The 18,386-nt window shown below is 38.6% G+C and overlaps 1 protein-coding gene across 1 annotated transcript in view; it reads right to left on the reverse strand.

Moving 5' to 3' along the window:
- Positions 1-18,386, reverse strand: part of Tprg1 (tumor protein p63 regulated 1) — a 96,596-nt gene that overhangs the window by 8,524 nt on the left and 69,686 nt on the right. The window contains exon 4 of the mRNA XM_048346003.1: positions 403-556. Within this exon, the coding sequence (XP_048201960.1) occupies positions 403-556 (154 nt within the window). The remainder of the gene's footprint in view (positions 1-402; positions 557-18,386) is intronic.

The following is an 18,386-nucleotide window of genomic DNA, read 5'->3' on the forward strand; positions in this document are numbered from 1 at the left end:
ACAAACATCTATAAACCTATTTGATTTATAAAGGTTTTCTGGTATATCTTACCTCTGCTTTTTTGTTTGCTGGTTTGTTCAATAATGTTCCAGCCAGGTGCTGGTGGCTCATGCTTCTAATTGTAACTACTCAGGAGGCTAAGATCTGAGCATTGTGGTTCAAAACCAGACCAGGCAGGAAAGTCCAAGAGACTCTTATCTCCAATTAACCACCAGAAGACTGGAAGTGGCTCTCTGGCTCAAGTGTTAGAGTGCTAGCCTTCAGCTGAAGAGCTCAGGGACAATGCCCAGGCCAGAGTTCAAGTCTCAGGACCCACAAACAAACAAACAAGGTTTCTTCTAGAAGCAAATAGCTTCACAAGCACAGCTAATCCAATGGAGGTACTCAAGTGACTCACTTACCTTGCAAATTTCAATGAACTTCTCACTGGTATACTTCATAGGATGTTCTGTAAAGGTTGCGTAAGGGACCTCAGTGGACCACGGGTTCCATCGGGACAACAAAGACTGCTCATCGGGGCTTCCCCAGTAGATCCTAAGGCCTTCTCCTGGTCTTCTATGAAAACAGTTATTCATAAGATTAGCCATTTCCATCAGATTAAGAGAAAGGAAACATATGAGAAAGGAATATAATACTTTGCACAGCCATTATATTGTTTCCCATCCAGTTAAATTATTCTGAGAAACTGAGCAAGGGAGAAGAAAAGGATGCATCATTGCAAAGATGCATGTTCAAACAGTTTAATATATATACATAATTTTTTCCTCCAGTTCTGGGGTTTGGACTCGGGGCCTGAACACTGTCCCTGGTACCTTTTTGCTCAAGGCTAGCACTCTACCTCTTGAGTCACAGTGCCACTTCTGGCCTTTTCCGTTTGTGTGGTGCTGAGGAATCAAACCCAGGGCTTTGTGCACGTTAGACACACACTCTACCACTAAGCCACATTCTCATTCCCTCAAAGAGTTTTTGAGAATTCCACATGGAAATGTTAGTCCAGGATTTAGGACAACAGTTGTAACTGGAAATGTGGGTGCTGACCTCACAGCAAAATTTTGATGTTGGGCATTAAGAAAGAGAAATAGGAGATATGAAAAAGGTGATCCCTGAAGGAAACAGTGTCAGGGGGTACAGAGAAAACATGACAACAGCAACAATCTCCACAGTAAACTCACACAAGAAATGACTGAGAAAAGATACAAGACTTCTAATATGTCAGCACCTACATGATCTTTAGAAGAATGATGACCAATTCAAAATGCCCAGCTTCTCAATTCATTGGCCTTAGCTTCTACCTTTGGTGGTGCCCTGTTCATTTTATACATTTTGCCTAACTGGGTCAATAGAGATTTTAATGTTTGTGGAGACTGTGCCTTTCTCTTCCACCTAAATCACAGTCCTAAACCCCAGCATGTAGAAGGAAGTCAGTCACAGCAGAGGTCTACTCTGCTGATAAGTTTAAGCATAAAACAAGATAAAGTGAGGTAGGAATATGGCAAGGGAAGTTATGGCAGAGGAGTGTGGCCGCATTAAATAATAAAACTGTTATTTCTGTGGCCTGTTTCTTGAGATGTGTCCATCATAATTTGAGGTTTGTGGTTTCAGATGCCACTAAATGCAAAGAAATGCCTGGGTGCCTTGCTTTCAACAAACTGTAAATCTAAGTGGCTTGTAATTCTAAGCAGCCCATGAAGCATCACAGAGGTCTCATTTCTTCTAGAAATTAAACCCTAGGATTTCTAGCACAGGGGAAAAAAAGGGGGTAGCTTAATTATGGTGCTTGTACAATGCTGTCACTTCCTGTATTAAGAAAGGATTCCTTTGGGAGTGCTATTGTGGTTTCTGTATATTTATCCACGCAAAGATATGTATAAACACAATCTCACACATATGCATACAGCCCTGCCTCCAACTGGCTGATTGCTGATCTGCATTTACAAAAGGACAAAAAGAAAAGAGCCTAGTACAATCCACTGTGGGATTCTGGGATTTTCAATGGCTGTGTTTGAAAATTGGCACTCAACATTTTTTTTTTTTGTATTTAGTTCTTTTCTTACCACCACTACCAGCTACAAGAGGAAAGAGAAGCAGAAAAATAGGGAAGAAAAAGACAGAGTAAAAGATGTTGTGCATGCCTCTGAAATTTGCTTTCCAAGCCTTTAGCTCCTTACCTGTTGAACTGACATTGATCACCCCACCCTCCTATACTTCCCTGAACAATATTTTTTCCTGGCATGTCAATAAACCATAAGTTCTATGAATATTTTATTCATGGTGGTTAATGGGCCATTTTTTAGTCCCTTAAAACAACTTGCATGATGAAATTATTTACTGCTTCATATGTCAACTTATATGCTGGGTACAGTTTTGTTTTTAACAAAAGAAAATCTGACAAGGTAACTTCTTAAAAAGTATTCATTATATCTTTTACTTTGCATGAACTCCAAATGAAGTTCAATCATAGAACTCAGGTAGAACCTTATTTCTAAATACTTGATCAATTTGACATTGTCCTTTTTAAAGAGATGTAGCATAATCATAAACATGCAATTTTGGTCAGCTTTTTTTCTTTAGCTGAGGAAATGGATGTAAAATTCAGTAATTTCTCCAAAGGTAAAACTTAAGTTATACCTTAACTAAATTTGTGGAATCATGGTACCATGATAATCTACGATCATCTTCACTTTCATTAATGTCCTGAGAGCAATTGTACAGACTGCTCATTGCTTTTATGACCAGAAGTGCTTCATGTGATAGTAACCTGTGTGCATTCATGTAAGATAACAGAATAGAGCACAGTGCCCAATAAACAGGATAGCCATCATTTTGGGCTTGGCAATTATAGGGAAGTCTCATTTCCCTTCTGAATCTCAATCTTAATTTAATCAAAAACATTTCTCTTTCTGAATCTTCTGAATAGAGTCTCCCATTGTGAAAAGCAACCGGACTTCGGCATCTGTTCTAGAGAGCCTTTTGAGTATTCTGCTATTTGGTGGCCTCAGTAACTGAGTATGTATGTCATAGAGAACTACAGTCACAATCGCACCTGCATTCTGAAGTGAAGGCTGTAGATTATCCAGAAACAGCCTCTGGCTTATTATTTCTTTAGTGTGGAGAAATAAAATAAGCCCTCATGGTACAAAATATCCTTGTGTTGTTGGTGTTAATGATTGTGGATCTTGAACTCAGAATCTAGGTGCTGTCCCTGAGCTTTATCGTTCAAAGTGTTCTATCACTTTGCAACACAGCACCACTTTCAGTTTTCTGTTGATTCATTGGAGATAAGAGTCTCACAGACTTTCCTGCCCTGATTGGCTTTGAACCACGATTCTTGAATCTTACCCTCCTAAGTAGCTAGGATTACAGGCATGAGCTACCAACACCAGGCAGAACATACCTGAAAATGAGAAAATCGAACCCAATATTATCTCATCTCTCCTAGGAAATTTTAAAACTTAGCACAGTGCTTTACAAACACATAAAGGAACAAATCATCTACTATTTTGTGCAATAAAACTTTAAACTTTATAAACTATAAGATATCAGAAGTCTTTTTTTAAAGGTTATTGAATGTGTAGCTAATGGCTCTGTGTGTAGATGGGGAAACTGAGATTCAGAAGTACCAGGGCATTCCCTGGTACACAGCATCTCCACAGAACAAATAGAGGTCAGAGAGAGCCCTGAACACCTCAGACCTCCTGGGTGTGGGGCGGGGAGGGGCAGTGAGGAAGGGTATTTTCACCAGCTGAGCTATACCTAAAAAATAGATTCGAGTTAAACTGATATTATTACACAGTAAAACCTTATTTCCAATGTTAAAATGAATTGTTCTATAAATCATATTATCATATATGGTCAAAAACCTTGCTCAGAGTTTTTGTTCAACTGAGCATTAGAAAGAAAGACTGACTCAAAACAAACTGTTAAATATGAGTAATTGTGATATTAGTAATATTATGACATTATAGAAAATAAGGGAGAATTAGGAGTGAAGGGGAATATTACAAAGAACCTGGCTCATCAGGGTAAGAACATTGAATCTATCTCACTGAGCATTATGAAAGTAGGGGTACAGTCTCAAATCAAGACTGCCAACTGCAAATTATTGAGCAATAATACTTTGGGAGCTCTCTTCCTAAAATCTTACATTGGATGTCAACCAGGGATCTCAATAATTCTGTTATATTTAGAAATTAATATGAACTTCCTGATATTTAGAAGACAATTTTGTGAGGAACAAGAAGGTGGAAAACTACTGTTTTGTATGTTTTAGGCACTGTCCGACTAACAAATATTAAATGTTTACCATACATTTTTAAACTTACTATATACTGTTAGGAATTATATTTTTAAATTTGACTCAACCTAGACAGTAATGCTGATGAGTAAATTTGGGACACATAAATGTGGCTACAGGAAATAAGATAAAGAATATTACCATAAATAATCAGATCACCAGATCAAGAACTGCTAGTGAAATGGAATAAAATGCAGGAAGAAAAACAACCATGATCACCAAACATAGATAAGATTAGAGAAGAGAACAAAATCTCTAGCACAGAGGAAGTATCAGAATGTTCTGCATGGTCTACACTTTAGATCACTATCTTCCACTTGATTCGAAGTCCAATATTTATTCTCTAGCCCTCTCTTTATTCTCCCCCCACCCAGTTCATTCTTTTCTTTCATTCATCAATTTATTTTTGTAATATTTTAACTTGGCAAGTGCTCCACCATTACAGGTATGCCCCCAGGTTTTTGTATGTTAGTATTTTTGAGATAAGTCCTCATGTTTTTGACTTTTTTTTTTTCTGGACTGGCCTTTGACCACAATCCTCCAAAGTTTGCCTCCCAAGTAGGAGCAATTACAGATGAGACCCCAGGATACTACTTCTGTGTTTAGCTTGTACTTTTCAGTAAACATTTTATGTGTATGATTTTCCAAACATAAATCCTTCAACCAGACCTCCATTTGAGTAGCTGACATCAGTACTTCAATTCTCTTCTCTTTAGACTAATAGGCATAGTGCATGAATTAGCTTTTATCATATATTCAGAACCATCTTTTAAATCACTTCCAAAGTGGTTGCTGAAGACATCCTATACTCTCTGTCTTCAGTCCCATGGGTTATGTAAGAGAATTGTCTGTTCATGGAATTGTGGGTTAACCAATGAAGACACTTGGACCCTGAACTCCTAAAGTGTCCAACATGATGATCTCGGGGACAGTTTGACTGTTATTTCCTTCCCAGATCTTGAAGGGCGAAACCTGTGAGTCTCATCACAGAATTAAGAGATTGCCCATTACCATTTATTTTATTCTGCTTTCTATCCTCAAGTTGGGTCTAACTTACAAGTTATTGGTATAAAAACAATATTTTCCATTTCTGGTAAACTTAAAACTTCCCAGAAATAAGAAGAGGTAGAGGAACATCTCTAGAGTTCAAAGAAAAAGAAGGTTTATAATAGAGATGGTTTAGGATGCTAGACTAGCTGAATAGTCCTTTGCCTGCATGTGTGCACATGTGCATGCACAAGCGCGCGCACACACACACACTGAGTACCAACGTTTTCAAAGATCCCAGTTCTTCCTTGAGTCATGTTAATTATAAGTTCTCCTCAGTGACTCAGACTCAGAATTCTAAAGCACAGTTGTGGGCAGAGTTGAAGACCTCAGCAATTACAACTTTAAATCACCACCGCACACCAAGAGAAGGCTTGCTTTCTACAACAAAAAAGCAAAGATGTTGAAAGATTAAGGTTTATACAGAAGTTACGATTCATACACAGGGTCTGAGAACAAACCAAGCATGAATAAGTAAGTTTTAATACCACAAAAAGTAGGTCCAAGTTGAATGGAGGGAAAACTTTCATCAGTAGCTGGTTTAGTAAGACAAAAAATTCTATTCTGTCAGGAAGAATTTTTTTCCTTGAAGTCATTTTTTAGCTGAATTAGAAAAGATGCCAGACACTCATCAGCCTGGGTTAATTTGCTCATTCAACACATTCTTCTGTTATGAAAGAGAGGCCAGGCATCATTTTATATAGGACAAGCCCAACAGTCTCCTTTCCCTTGGATTTCCCACTCTTCTATCCTGACCTTCAGAGATTTGCTGCAAAGGCACTAAGCAACTTGTTAGCATGACCGAATGAGGGTGCCTTGCTCTCCAGAAAGAGAAATGGCAGCTTCCATTAATACCTTGGGCCACCCCTCTTTTCTACTCATCTCAAATCTCAAAGCTCCACCACAGAATTAAAAACATAGCTTGAGGCACCAAACTGAGATTTATGAGGAAGCACAGACATTAACTCTAGCTCTAAACACTGGGTGTGTGCGTGTAAGTATGGGTGAGCAAACAGAGGGAGGCCCTAGGCTGAGGAGGGAAGGCACCCAGAGGAGAGAGCAGTTCAGAATTGTACAATGAGTTTTGTTTTCATGTCTCCTTTTTCCTACCTCACAGCTTGTATTGTTGAAAGGCTGGTCTTCCAGGTCCATGAAATGTTAGTCCTTTGCTTATTTAATTGGGACAAAAGCAGGGACAAAGTTGGCACCCTGGAGGGTATTCAACGCTCCTTTGCTCATTGAATGACCTCAGAGGAAATATTTTCCATGACAAGAACCCAAAAGACGCTGGCACAGATTCAGACAATAAGATTTGCAGAATGTGTTTACATTTGTTCAGTGTCCCCAGGCTGTTCCAAACCCATCAGCAGGTGCTGCCTTTATCTGTTCTCTTTGCTCACCTGGCTCCCTCCCAGAAGTTTCCAAGGCCTTGGGCACCATGAGATTAACTATTTACTGGCATGGGTAACTAAGAAATTCTATTGGTCTTGTGGCAGAAGTGGCAAGTAAGGGAGAAAGTTGAGAAATAGGCACTATCACAGGTATAGGTTTTAGAAATGTCTTGTGGTTCTATGGAAAGATCTTTCAGTGGGAGTTAAGAGGCCTGGGCTTGAAAGCTTGGTTTGCTGCTGAATTGCTGGGTGACTAGAACCCTTTACTTCCCTCCAGGTGTCCATCTGCAAAACTGGAGAGGTTCACTTAGATCATCTTTAGGATCTTCTTCTGCCCCTAGTAAAATAAAATCTGTGCTGAAAGGGAAGAATACTTGCTATATTAAAAGCTAAGTGTTCATGAATATGAGAAATCTTCAGAATTGCTGAGAGTTTCTGAGATCTGGGCTCTCTTCTTCTAGAAGTAGAAGCAATGATCTTACAGAGAGAACAATACCTACGCGTTAAATCAAAAGCAGAAACCAGAAAAAGCAAAGGTGATTACCAACAAGATAACTAAGAAAGAAGCAGTAGATTTCCTAGGCTGAAAGGGAGATGGTCTTTAAGAGAGTGGAACCTGCTTGGGAAACTTCAGAGGTGGCCTTGAGCATGGCTGAGGGGAGGAAGAGCAATGTGCACACCACAGGTTAAACCCAAGATTCTACCACCCGTGGTGTTAAGTTATACACATGCATTTGATTGGCTATTACTCCACTTTCTGGATGTTTACATGCTACAGTCTTAAGATCTCTAAACAGCAGTAAATAAAACATGGATCTAATCTTAACACTTATAGTAACTTATGGTATCTTTCTTTGTGGCTTGAATCTGGGTATAATATTTCTAGGTCCCCATTCTCAATCCTTAAAATAATGGAAATACTGGATTACATAGTATCTTGAGGATATTCTAACTCAACATAAATTAAACACTTAAAAACCATGAGGGGAGATGATTACCTAATACTGGGTTTCCTTAAAGTGATACTGAAACACTTTTTTTTTTTTTAATCCCAGAACTTGTATGGGTGTGGAAGTCATTTTAAAACAGATAATTATTTTCATAGACAGATTATACTAGAAACAATTTCTTTTTTATACTTTTTTAAAATTTAATTTATTAATTGAACACAATTTTTTTGACAAGGTGTTGTGCAAAATTTTTTATACTTTTATTACTTAATAAAAGTCATCCCAAATTCCAGATAGTAAGTCCTAAGAAGGAACATCATTTATGTTTTATGGTTTTGACTATTCAATTTTATCAAAACAGAAATCGAAACCTAGGATTACTTCTATTACAAGGTGTAACTTACTATAAAGCCACAGAATGTCTTCTTTTAAACTCCAGCACTTTCTCTATGAAATCTAGCTGTCAAGCCTGGAGAATAAGATGTTTCACAGAGCTCTAAAAGATGCTTGAATGTTAGGTTTCTGAGGTGCATATCAGGTTTCTGAGTTGCATGTCAGATGTCTCCTCCATCACCATCAGGCTGCCATTTGTTATTGCTACCCACATTCTAGACATTAGCTGTTCTCATTTGATTTCTCTAAATACTGTTGTCATAGAACCTAGAAACCCATTACTATTGGAATTTTGGGTAAATGACTGAACAAAAATGTCCTCTTTTGTCAAGACATTTTTTATAGGGGCCATATATCCATTTTGTAGAGAAAGCTTTGGTTTCTCTGATTCAATTCATACCAATGCAATGGGGAAAATAATTTTTGGGTAAAGGGGGAAAGATTCCAATGTTCTTTTAGTCACAGACATCAAAGTGGCCCATTTGGAGTATATTCCTGTCAGAATGCAATGGACATGGTTCCATTAAATAATTCAATAATAATCACATGGTTTCATATACAATGGTATGTGATTTTGTCATTCTTAGAGTCACAGCCTAGCAGACCTTGGCATTGTCATACCATACAGATATAGTCTCCTTCAAACTTTTTAAGGTATAACTCCCACAATATTTAACAGTTACTCCAAGCAGCACACACACACACACACACACACACACACACACACACACACAGAGAGAGAGAGAGAGAGAGAGAGAGAGAGAAAGAGAGAGAGTTTGTCCTCTAGATAATGCTGTAATGCACTTGGGGAAAGGAGCAACTTTTTATAATTGAATGTATGAAAGAAGGCTTCATTCACTTAATATATGTTCACTGATCTCAACTTTGTATGGATACTACGCAAATCTTATGAAAAATACACCATAACAAGTCAAATAAACAGAACAGACATTATAAAATAGGCAGCCTTTTATCTGGAGGTTAATTGATAGAAGAACCTTGATAAACCAGGTTTGACAAAGCATGACATAAAATACACTACAGAGAAAAGAAGTCATAAGAGCAAAGATCCACATAAGAGAAATGTTGTATGTTTAGTATATTACAGTATATACTTTTATGGTGATCATATTTATGTCCAGTTGGGGCACTGTTGAATGGGAAGGATGGAGGAAGACAGGCCAGAAGCAGACTATAGAAGTTAATAGGGGTTAGGATAGAAGGTGGTTGGGCAGGACTATGAATGGCCCAGACAGCAGGCTAATCCTAACATAGAAGCTAGTGTGGAGTCACTGGCAAATCCATAGGGAGTAGATTAATTAAAAGAGGAAATCTGGCTTTGTCCGCCAGACTCAAAATTACAGAACAAAGAGGCATTATGAGCAGAGAGGTGATCAGGATTCAAAGCTAAGCCAGATACCCTCCTGAGTGATAAGTTGGGCTGATCCATTCCTAGAAATGTTCATGCTACATGTCACTGAGAAGATTCCAGGAAAATAAAAAAGAGAGCAACACCAAAGGTTGAGTGGTGGTAGTGGTACTGAAGGCACAAGCAGAAAACAAAAATCAATCTTTATCTTCAATGGGTTCAATTGTAATTGCCACTTAAGTAAATTAGCAGGTTCCATGATCAGTTAAATGGAAATAATGATATTTTCCCATAAACTTAGTATAATGAGTTAAATATAATAAAAGATATAAATAGTCTAGCAGCTGGTAAGTAGTAAACTCATAATATTTGCTAGTTGAGCTGTGCCCTGTAGCACATAAAACGTATTATATGCCTTATCCCCATATTCCTTGTGAAATTCTTATTACCTGAAAATTAGAAAGTATGACATGCCTAAAGACAAAGAACTGATAAAATGTTAGATGTATGCCCAGATATTTCTGATCCAAAATGTGGAACACTGACCCAGTCAGTCTCCCAGTCCAGTTTCCTAAGCATGATTTGCAAGATATGGAGGTTCAGATCTCAGGGTTAGTTCACAAAGGAGACATTTGGTGACAGTGATGGCAAAGATTGCCCACTCCTAGAAATGTTCAGAACATAGGCCTGTATTGGGACTAAGTCTTCAGAAATGGAGGAGGATGTCCAGACACAGAGGATTGAGAGCTTATCTGGTTCAATTTCAGATCTTCTTCTAGCAGATAGCAAAGCAAATCTGACATCAGGAGGATGGCACTAAGCTTGTTTATTTCTAATCTAGCACCCAGCACTGAACCTGAATGGGAACCATATAAAAGGACTGGAAAAAAAATCCACTACAACTTTATCACTCTTGATATAACTATGGGAATCATTTTCTTCTTTTACAATTTTTCTTCTGTAAGGGGCATGTATTGATTTTTCATGAGATAATAATTTGCATATTTAAGATAAAACTATCAATTATAGCCAAGACTAATAAGTGTCAGGAAATGTTCTAATGTCACATCTAGATGTTACCATAAGCTCACAAGGCAGATTTGTAATCTCTTACTTATGAAGAATACTATGCCCAAAGCCATCAAGTGGTAAGTGATGGAGGTAGCACTGGAATCCAGGACTCCCTGATTCCAGATATCCTAATAATTTCCATAGTATCCTATACATGTATAAGATAATGGAGGAAAGAAAGATTTGTAGTAGCCAATTATTGATTTCTCCATGAGCAGAGGAAAAGTCTGTGGTTTAACTTTCACTTTTTTTCTGCAGTCTCTCTTTACCTTCACAGATCCACCCACTACCTTTTTACATGGAACAATTCCACCCAGCTCAGAAACCATCTCAGGAGCCTCCAATTGCCCGTGAAAGTCAGAAATATTGTTCCAACCTGAAAACCTTTTAAGTACAATTCTATCCAACACTCCCAATATTTAAAACCACAGCTCCTCAGGGCTCCAACCAAATGATCCAACTTACTCAGCCTGTCTTACACTGCTTGTGATAATTGCACAAAGCAGAAATAATTCTGTATCCCTTGTCTTATATCATCAAATGAACTGGCAACTATTCAAGAATAGGCTCTGTGTCTATAGCATTTCCCTTTCCTCCATGGTATTCATCCTATAATAAATGGCTCAACAACTTTGAAATGAGTAGACAGACCCATGGTCTGGGAAAAACACACATTTCAAAACGAAATGTTCTTTCTCAGATCAGAGTGATCTTGCTTCTACTGTTTTTGTCTTCCAATAGACTGTATTTCTGAATAACATTGTTTTAAAAGGAGTTATTAGAATGTTTCCTGTTTGTTTAAAAGGGATAGGAGGACTCCTTCATAAATACATAAATGAAATTTGGGGGGAAACGCCCAGAGCAGGAAGGGTTCTACTTTGACATGTTAGGAGTCCACAGCCCTCCGTTGAGGGCACTCTATCACGCTGTGTCTGTACTGGGGCCTTTCTGTGCCAAGAGTTTGCCAGAGGGTGAGAAGAGAGGGCAGCCCTAGCAAAGCTACCAAGGAAAATGAAAGGAGCGGTTGGGAGCTACTCCCTCTATTATAAATTGGGACATTTGGTGAATCACATGGCCCTTAGGTTTTTATCTCCTCTCACAAAAGAAAGTGACTTTTGAGTACCCCAAATAACCAAGTATCAACATGTACAGAACAGCTTTTTAAAAAAGCTTTTTAGAAAAACATTTTTCTGAATCACATTTGTTTCCATTTCCTCTCCAAGGAAACTAAGAGTAGATAGCCTGGAATTTATGCAGGAGAGATTAGGAAGAACAGGTACCACAGCCTTCGAGCCTCGCTTCCAATGGCCCAGGGAGACAATAACTTTGGGGAGACAGCAGCGTGCCCAGAAAGGCAGAAGGTACAGAGGTCTCTAACTGACAACTCAGGAACTCAGACTCCCTTGCACCGTCTGTGGATTATGCTCCTAAAAGAGAAAACATGTTTGCCTTTTCAATTTGGGGAGAATTTGAAGTGGAAAAAGTTTCAAGAGATTATACATGATTATATTTTATATCTTATTAATTTTTTCCTTGCTCATTTAATAAGTTATATAGACATAGTAAGTGCTCCCATCTTACTTGTACACACAAACTCTACATTAATATTTTCCTTTATTATCATAGTCAACAAGAAAGCCATTTTAGTTTTTCAGCAAGAATTGGGTGTTCAGCAGCTCAATCTATCTTTGACCAAGGTGGTTATATTCTACCAACCATGGGCAAAATTCTAACAACAAAATTCTTGTGTTTCTTATGAGGTACTTTGGTAGAACAAAAGAAGTCATAAAGTTCAGAAGATGCTGACTTTGGGTCAAATGTCAGTGCTGACATTACCATATAACCTTGGAGAAATAAGTATGTCTCTCACAGTCTCTAATAGCATTCATCTATCAGAACTGTTGTAGGGCTGCAAGTAAGATGGCTGGTGCCTCTCTATCTAGCTTTAAAGCACCCCTTGAGCAAAACTCTGAAAAGTAAATGAGAAGAAGAGGAATTTAGGAATTAACTTGCATTCCTGCTAGTTGCTTTTTTCCCCAAACCTGTCAATTCAGAAATATTTGGAGTAGAGATAAAGAAAAATGGCATAAAATATTAAGCTGTGTAAAAAAAAATCAGGATATTTCAGACATTTCAAAATATACATGATTCACCTATATATATTCATATTCCCAATATATTCATATTGGGAAAAATTAGGAGCTAAGTTTTGTTGAAGCTTTTGATTTTGTTTTATGGTGCAATAATATTGTGTTGTCTGCATATCAGGTTGGGAACATATTGTGTTGTTTTTATTCAAGAGTTCTCTTGAACTTAAGTATTATCAGCCCATGTTTCCAAATGTCATCTACCTCTCCATTCTTCCTAGTAACTCCTCAGACCTAAGTGTATGCCCATTGTTGTAGGATATTGCATCAGAAGGAGAGAAACATTGAAAAATCTCCATGATTCCTGAACAAAAATGCAAGGCCATTTAGGCAGAGAATTTGAAGGACTCATATAGCCCAAATATGGTAGAAACAATAGTTGACAAATTTGAATATGCATTTGAATCACCTAAGATCTTGTCAGTACATAATTTTGATTCATTTAGCCTTATGTGGGGGCTGAGCCTCTGAGCTCTGCACTTGTATTGTCACTGGACTCATGTCCAAGTAAGTACTGGGGTGAGTGTCACAAACTGGGAATTGGAAAATGACCTTGGCTTGAGAGCTTCTTTTGCAAGGTGGGTAGACACAGCTTGGTAAAGATCAAAGAAATGCTACCTAAAGTGTGGGCCCAGGTCATAGGACTTGGTTGAGCAGTGGGATGCGCCATGGACTTTATCTGATTGCAGAAATCAAGCAAAAGGTTGTAGCAATGAATACTCATTGAAGGCAAAAATCCAAAAACTGCAGTTTAGATAATTTTCTTATAAAGTAATGGAATTTACATAAGATAGATCTCCACAAAATTTACTTTTTCATCCAAAAACACTTTAAAAAGTGATGCCGCTTTGTGTGATAGAATCTCTGACCCTCTGTCTATCAGATAGAATCTCTGTCTTGTCTATATCTCCCTCTCTGCCATTTATTTACTTTAAAAACCAACGATTAAAGCAACACTTAGTTCTTCAATACTTTGTTCCTCGTTTGACAAATTGAAATGTCTTTTACCAGCAGATTTCCCTCTCTGAAGATGTTCTATTTTTTTCCAAAGTTTTTATAAAGGCATGTGGGACTAAGTCAGGAAAACAATACTCTAACAGTGATCCCATCCCTGTGTACCCACGCCATGACAGCCTCTCCTTTCCTCTTGTGGGCAGCTTATCTGTCCATTTAGCCAACAACAACAGTAGTTGTACTGGTGACTTGCCACCCTGCCAACTTGCCTGGAGTACATCATCAAATAAGGTTTCTAACTTTTTTTTTCTATACGCACAAGTAGGATTCATTACAGCCAAGAATACAGTACAGGGGCAGCTGGAAAAATTTTGAAGTCTTTGTCACACCTGCCACTGTTAAACTTCATTGTGAAGAGCTTATTTTTCAAATTGACTTTGGGAGAAATTAGGCATGGAAAATATAACTCATAGTTTAATTCCTCCTTTGGCACCTGATCTTTCATAAAGAAGCTTTTGATCAGAAACTATAAGGCAGAACAAACAAATCTCCTGATGACTTATTTAGGCTAAATGCTCAAGGCAAAAGCTAAGAATTGGATGTGTAATATCTTGGTAAGACAGGCATTGAGCTACCAGTGCATCACTGAGTGTACCATTATTTCAGAAATACTTCCTGAATTAAGGAAGTAGAATCTTAGAGAAGTTAAAAAAATCTCTCCTAGACAACAAAACTTAAAAAATGACTTTGTTTAAAGGACAAGAAAATATATCATTTAAAAATGAAAATAAATCATCTCTCCACAACATAACTAGGAGGTGACAGAAGACTCCTCTGTTTGACAAATTAATTCCATTTGCATTGTAAGCAGTATTCAAAGGGTTATCAGATCCAAGAAAGCAAAGTTTGAGTATAGTTTTTAATTAATCCTGTATCATCCTAGTACAGCATGTATCCCCCTAGGAACATTTAATCATTTAGACTAAAATTCACACATATACACAATCCCAATGATACAAATGGTACAAAGGTACAAATGAAGTCTTCTTTTAACCATATCCCTACATCATTGTACAGAGCATAGAAAAGAAAAATGAGTCTCAAGAATATCAAATCAAGTTTTTTATAATAATTTAAAGGGTCCAACAAAACAAGTTCTCATTTTTTCAACCTGAGTAGCATTTAAAAGATGTTATGTCAAGTTAGAATTCTAAACAAAAAGGCATCTGTATTTAAAACAGCATACAGATGGTGTAGAGTAAATGATACAAAGTACTGAACTGTAGCTTACCATCAACATTGCATACTCAGCAAATGTGTGCTGAGTGCAAAATATACTGCCTGAGGCAGCATGCATCAGAGATGAGCATCCGGATGCTTGTAGTCTAATAGGAAGAATATGGGTCAATTAAGAAAGATGAGGGCTGGGGATATAGCCTAGTGGCAAGAGCGCCTGCCTCGGATACACGAGGCCCTAGGTTCGATTCCCCAGCACCACATATACAGAAAACGGCCAGAAGCGGCGCTGTGGCTCAAGTGGCAGAGTGCTAGCCTTGAGCGGGAAGAAGCCAGGGACGGTGCTCAGGCCCTGAGTCCAAGGCCCAGGACTGGCCAAAAAAAAAAAAAAAAGAAAGATGAGAAAAGAAAAGCCATGAGGAGAAACAAACAAACGTGGTGGATAGGATGATTCCACATCTTACTTGATAACCAGTAATTCTGAAAGAAGCAGTAAATTAATTAGAACATAAAGGAAGAAAATGTGGTCAACAATTAGGGAAAGTTTATTGGAAATAACACATATACCAGGTGCTAGTGGCTCACACCTATAATCCTAGTTATTCAGGAGACTGAGATCTGAGGATGGAGGTTTGAAGTCAACTTGAGAAGAAAAGTCTATGAGACTTTTATTTCTAATTAACCACCAAAAGCCAAAAGGGGAACTGTGGCTCATGTGGTAGAGCACTGGTGTTGAGTATAATAGTTCAAGGATAGCCCAAGCCCCAGTGTGTCATGAAAAACAGGAAGGAAAGAAGGAAGGAAGGAAGGGAGGAAGGGAGGAAGGGAGGAAGGAAGGAAGGAAGGAAGGAAGGAAGGAAGGAAGGAAGGAAGGAAGGAAGGAAGGAAGGAAGGAAGGAAGGAGAGAAAGAAATAAGGAAAGGAAAAGAAAAGAAATTATAAATGATACAATATAGAGTTATGGATGGGGTGGTCTTCCTTTTATAAAATAGGTAATGATTGTTACCTTAAGAATGAATTGTTTTAAAACAACTAGTGCCTTCCGAAGTTCTCACTCTGTGTATCTCTCTCTATCTCTCTGGTTCTCCAGGTTGTGCAGTATAGGTATGTAGGAACAAGTGCTCTATGGTAGATGTTGGCCCAGAATGGTACCTATCTTATAACAATGTTGAAATTTAATATGGTTTTCTGTATTTATAAGAACATTCAATTTCATTACTATAAAGGTGACATACTGTCTGTACACTCAATTCCAGGTCTTCTCCACTCGAATCTTAAACATCAGTCCTCTAAAGCAACACTCAGTCCACTATGGGGATAACTCCCTGGTGAAGAAAGAAATGCATAAAGAGGATTCACCTATCCCACAACACTTTTTGTTAAGACCTCATAGACTATAACCAAAAGAAAATGGAAATCATTATATGGTAATGCTTGTATGTTCCAGTATGGTTTAAACTTCATAAGTATGAGGGAAGAAGTCAACCAAAAAGGTGGAATCATTGAATAGAGGTTGGAAGTAGAAAATACTGAAAGCTAGTCTAAGGAGTTTGTCTTTTTGCTGTAACATAGTAGTCTATAAACAATCTGTGAGTAAGAAAAGCTTTGAATAAGGGAGAGGTATGACCTTTATCAGGGTTTTGATTTGGAATTATGAAATAGAAATTTCAGAGGCAGGGTAATTGTGGGGGAGGATAAAGTATGGTGGAGCAGTCAAGAACCTCTGTGTAGAGACATTGCTCACTAAGAGGAAAATAATAAGAGATGAATTTCAAAGTCAAAGATCACAGAACCTTAATCTTTACTTGGGAGTATATTTGAAAAATCTTATCACATTATCTCCTTTCCTAAAGTCCTTTAGTTTTCATTGTCAACAAGTAAGAAGACTCACTTTCATGAGTGATTGTGTCCTTTACCAGAGCAGTCAATGGGAGTGTGGGAGAGGAGTTGGGTTTATCCTTGGCTGTATTGTGCTTGAAGGACCCTACGGTTCAGCAAATGAGAGTGTTCCCTTTCTTTCCACTCCTTTCCCCATCTCTATTAAGCCAAACCTCTCTGGTGGTAAAAAGAACTGTCTAGGTCTTCATGCTCCAGGTCAGACAGCCCTCTGCTTAAAGTTCATGAGAAAAGAAGAAAGTGGCCAACTTTTCCAGGCATCATGCCACCAGTGTCTGTTCCCTGTGTGTGGAGGTGAGAAATGAGGGCCCTTTGCTAAACAGACCAAGCCTTCAACTCTGCTGAAATTGGAAGCCAAGTAAACTGCACTGCCAGAGGAGCCTCCACATCACCTCATTTAGAACAACACAGATATGGGTGGTACACAAGCTCTGGCAACAGATCACCAACATTAAAGAAAAGAAATTCCTAATGAATGACACAAACCAATTAGAGAGCTGCCTAAACTAAGGTCAGCTCTGAAACAGAGGATGCAGTCCCTATTAAGCAGAGTGAGCTAAACAAGGGCCAACAAAGGCAGACATGGGACCTGGAACCTGGAGATGCCTGAAGCCTGGTTTGCCCCCAAATGTAGCCTAGCACACACTGCCAAAGTCCCTCTCTTCTTGTCCACTCACCTCCAGGAACACTGTGTGTGTGTGTGTGTGTGTGTGTGTGTGTGTGTGTGTGTGTCACTTCCAGGCTTGTATTGAGCTGGGGCCCTGTCCCTGAGCTTTTTGCTCAAGGCTAGCACTCTACAACTGGAGCCACAGATCCACTTCTGAACTATTAGTTGCTGCTTGGAGGTAAGAGTCTCAATAGACTTTCCTATCTGGGCTGGCTTTGAACCACAATTCTCAGATCTGTCTCCTGAGTAGCTACAACTATAGGTGTGAGCTACTGGGGCCCAGCCACACTACTTCAAAACAAAACCAAAAAAAGAAAACACTTCCTAGCCTTCCTTCCTAATGTAGCAGGCTTCCTAATCTGGACATGGTTTTGTAATGTAAGAGGCAGCCATCAAAGGACACATGGGAAAGAACTTGGGTTGGGATTAACATGTCACCATCAAAACCTTTGCCATTTGTGTAAGTTTTTGTGGCTTTTTTTTTTTTTTTTTTTTTTTTTTTTTGCCAGTCCTGGGCCTTGGACTCAGGGCCTAAGCACTGTCCCTGGCTTCTTCCCGCTCAAGGCTAGCACTCTGCCACTTGAGCCACAGCACCGCTTCTGGCCGTTTTCTGTATATGTGGTGCTGGGGAATCGAACCTAGGGCCTCGTGTATCCGAGGCAGGCACTCTTGCCACTAGGCTATATCCCCAGCCCCATTTGTGGCTTATTTTATATAGAATTTAGAGCCAATATTGAAATTTTTATAGCCCCAAGTTTTGTAAAGGTAGACAAATTTATTGAGCATGTATTATATGCCAGAGTCCTTACATTGTATTGCCTCTTAATTTCTCCATAACCCCATGAGTCCTGCACTATTGTTAATATTTCTGTCTAATAGAGAAGAGAATCGAAAATCAGGGAGGAAAAGGGCATTTTCTAAGGCCATCAATGTAGTTAGTGGAAAGACTACCTCTAAAGTGTAGGACTAT

Source organism: Perognathus longimembris, chromosome 5 (assembly GCF_023159225.1).
Source record: "Perognathus longimembris pacificus isolate PPM17 chromosome 5, ASM2315922v1, whole genome shotgun sequence".
Lineage (NCBI taxonomy): Eukaryota > Metazoa > Chordata > Mammalia > Rodentia > Heteromyidae > Perognathus > Perognathus longimembris.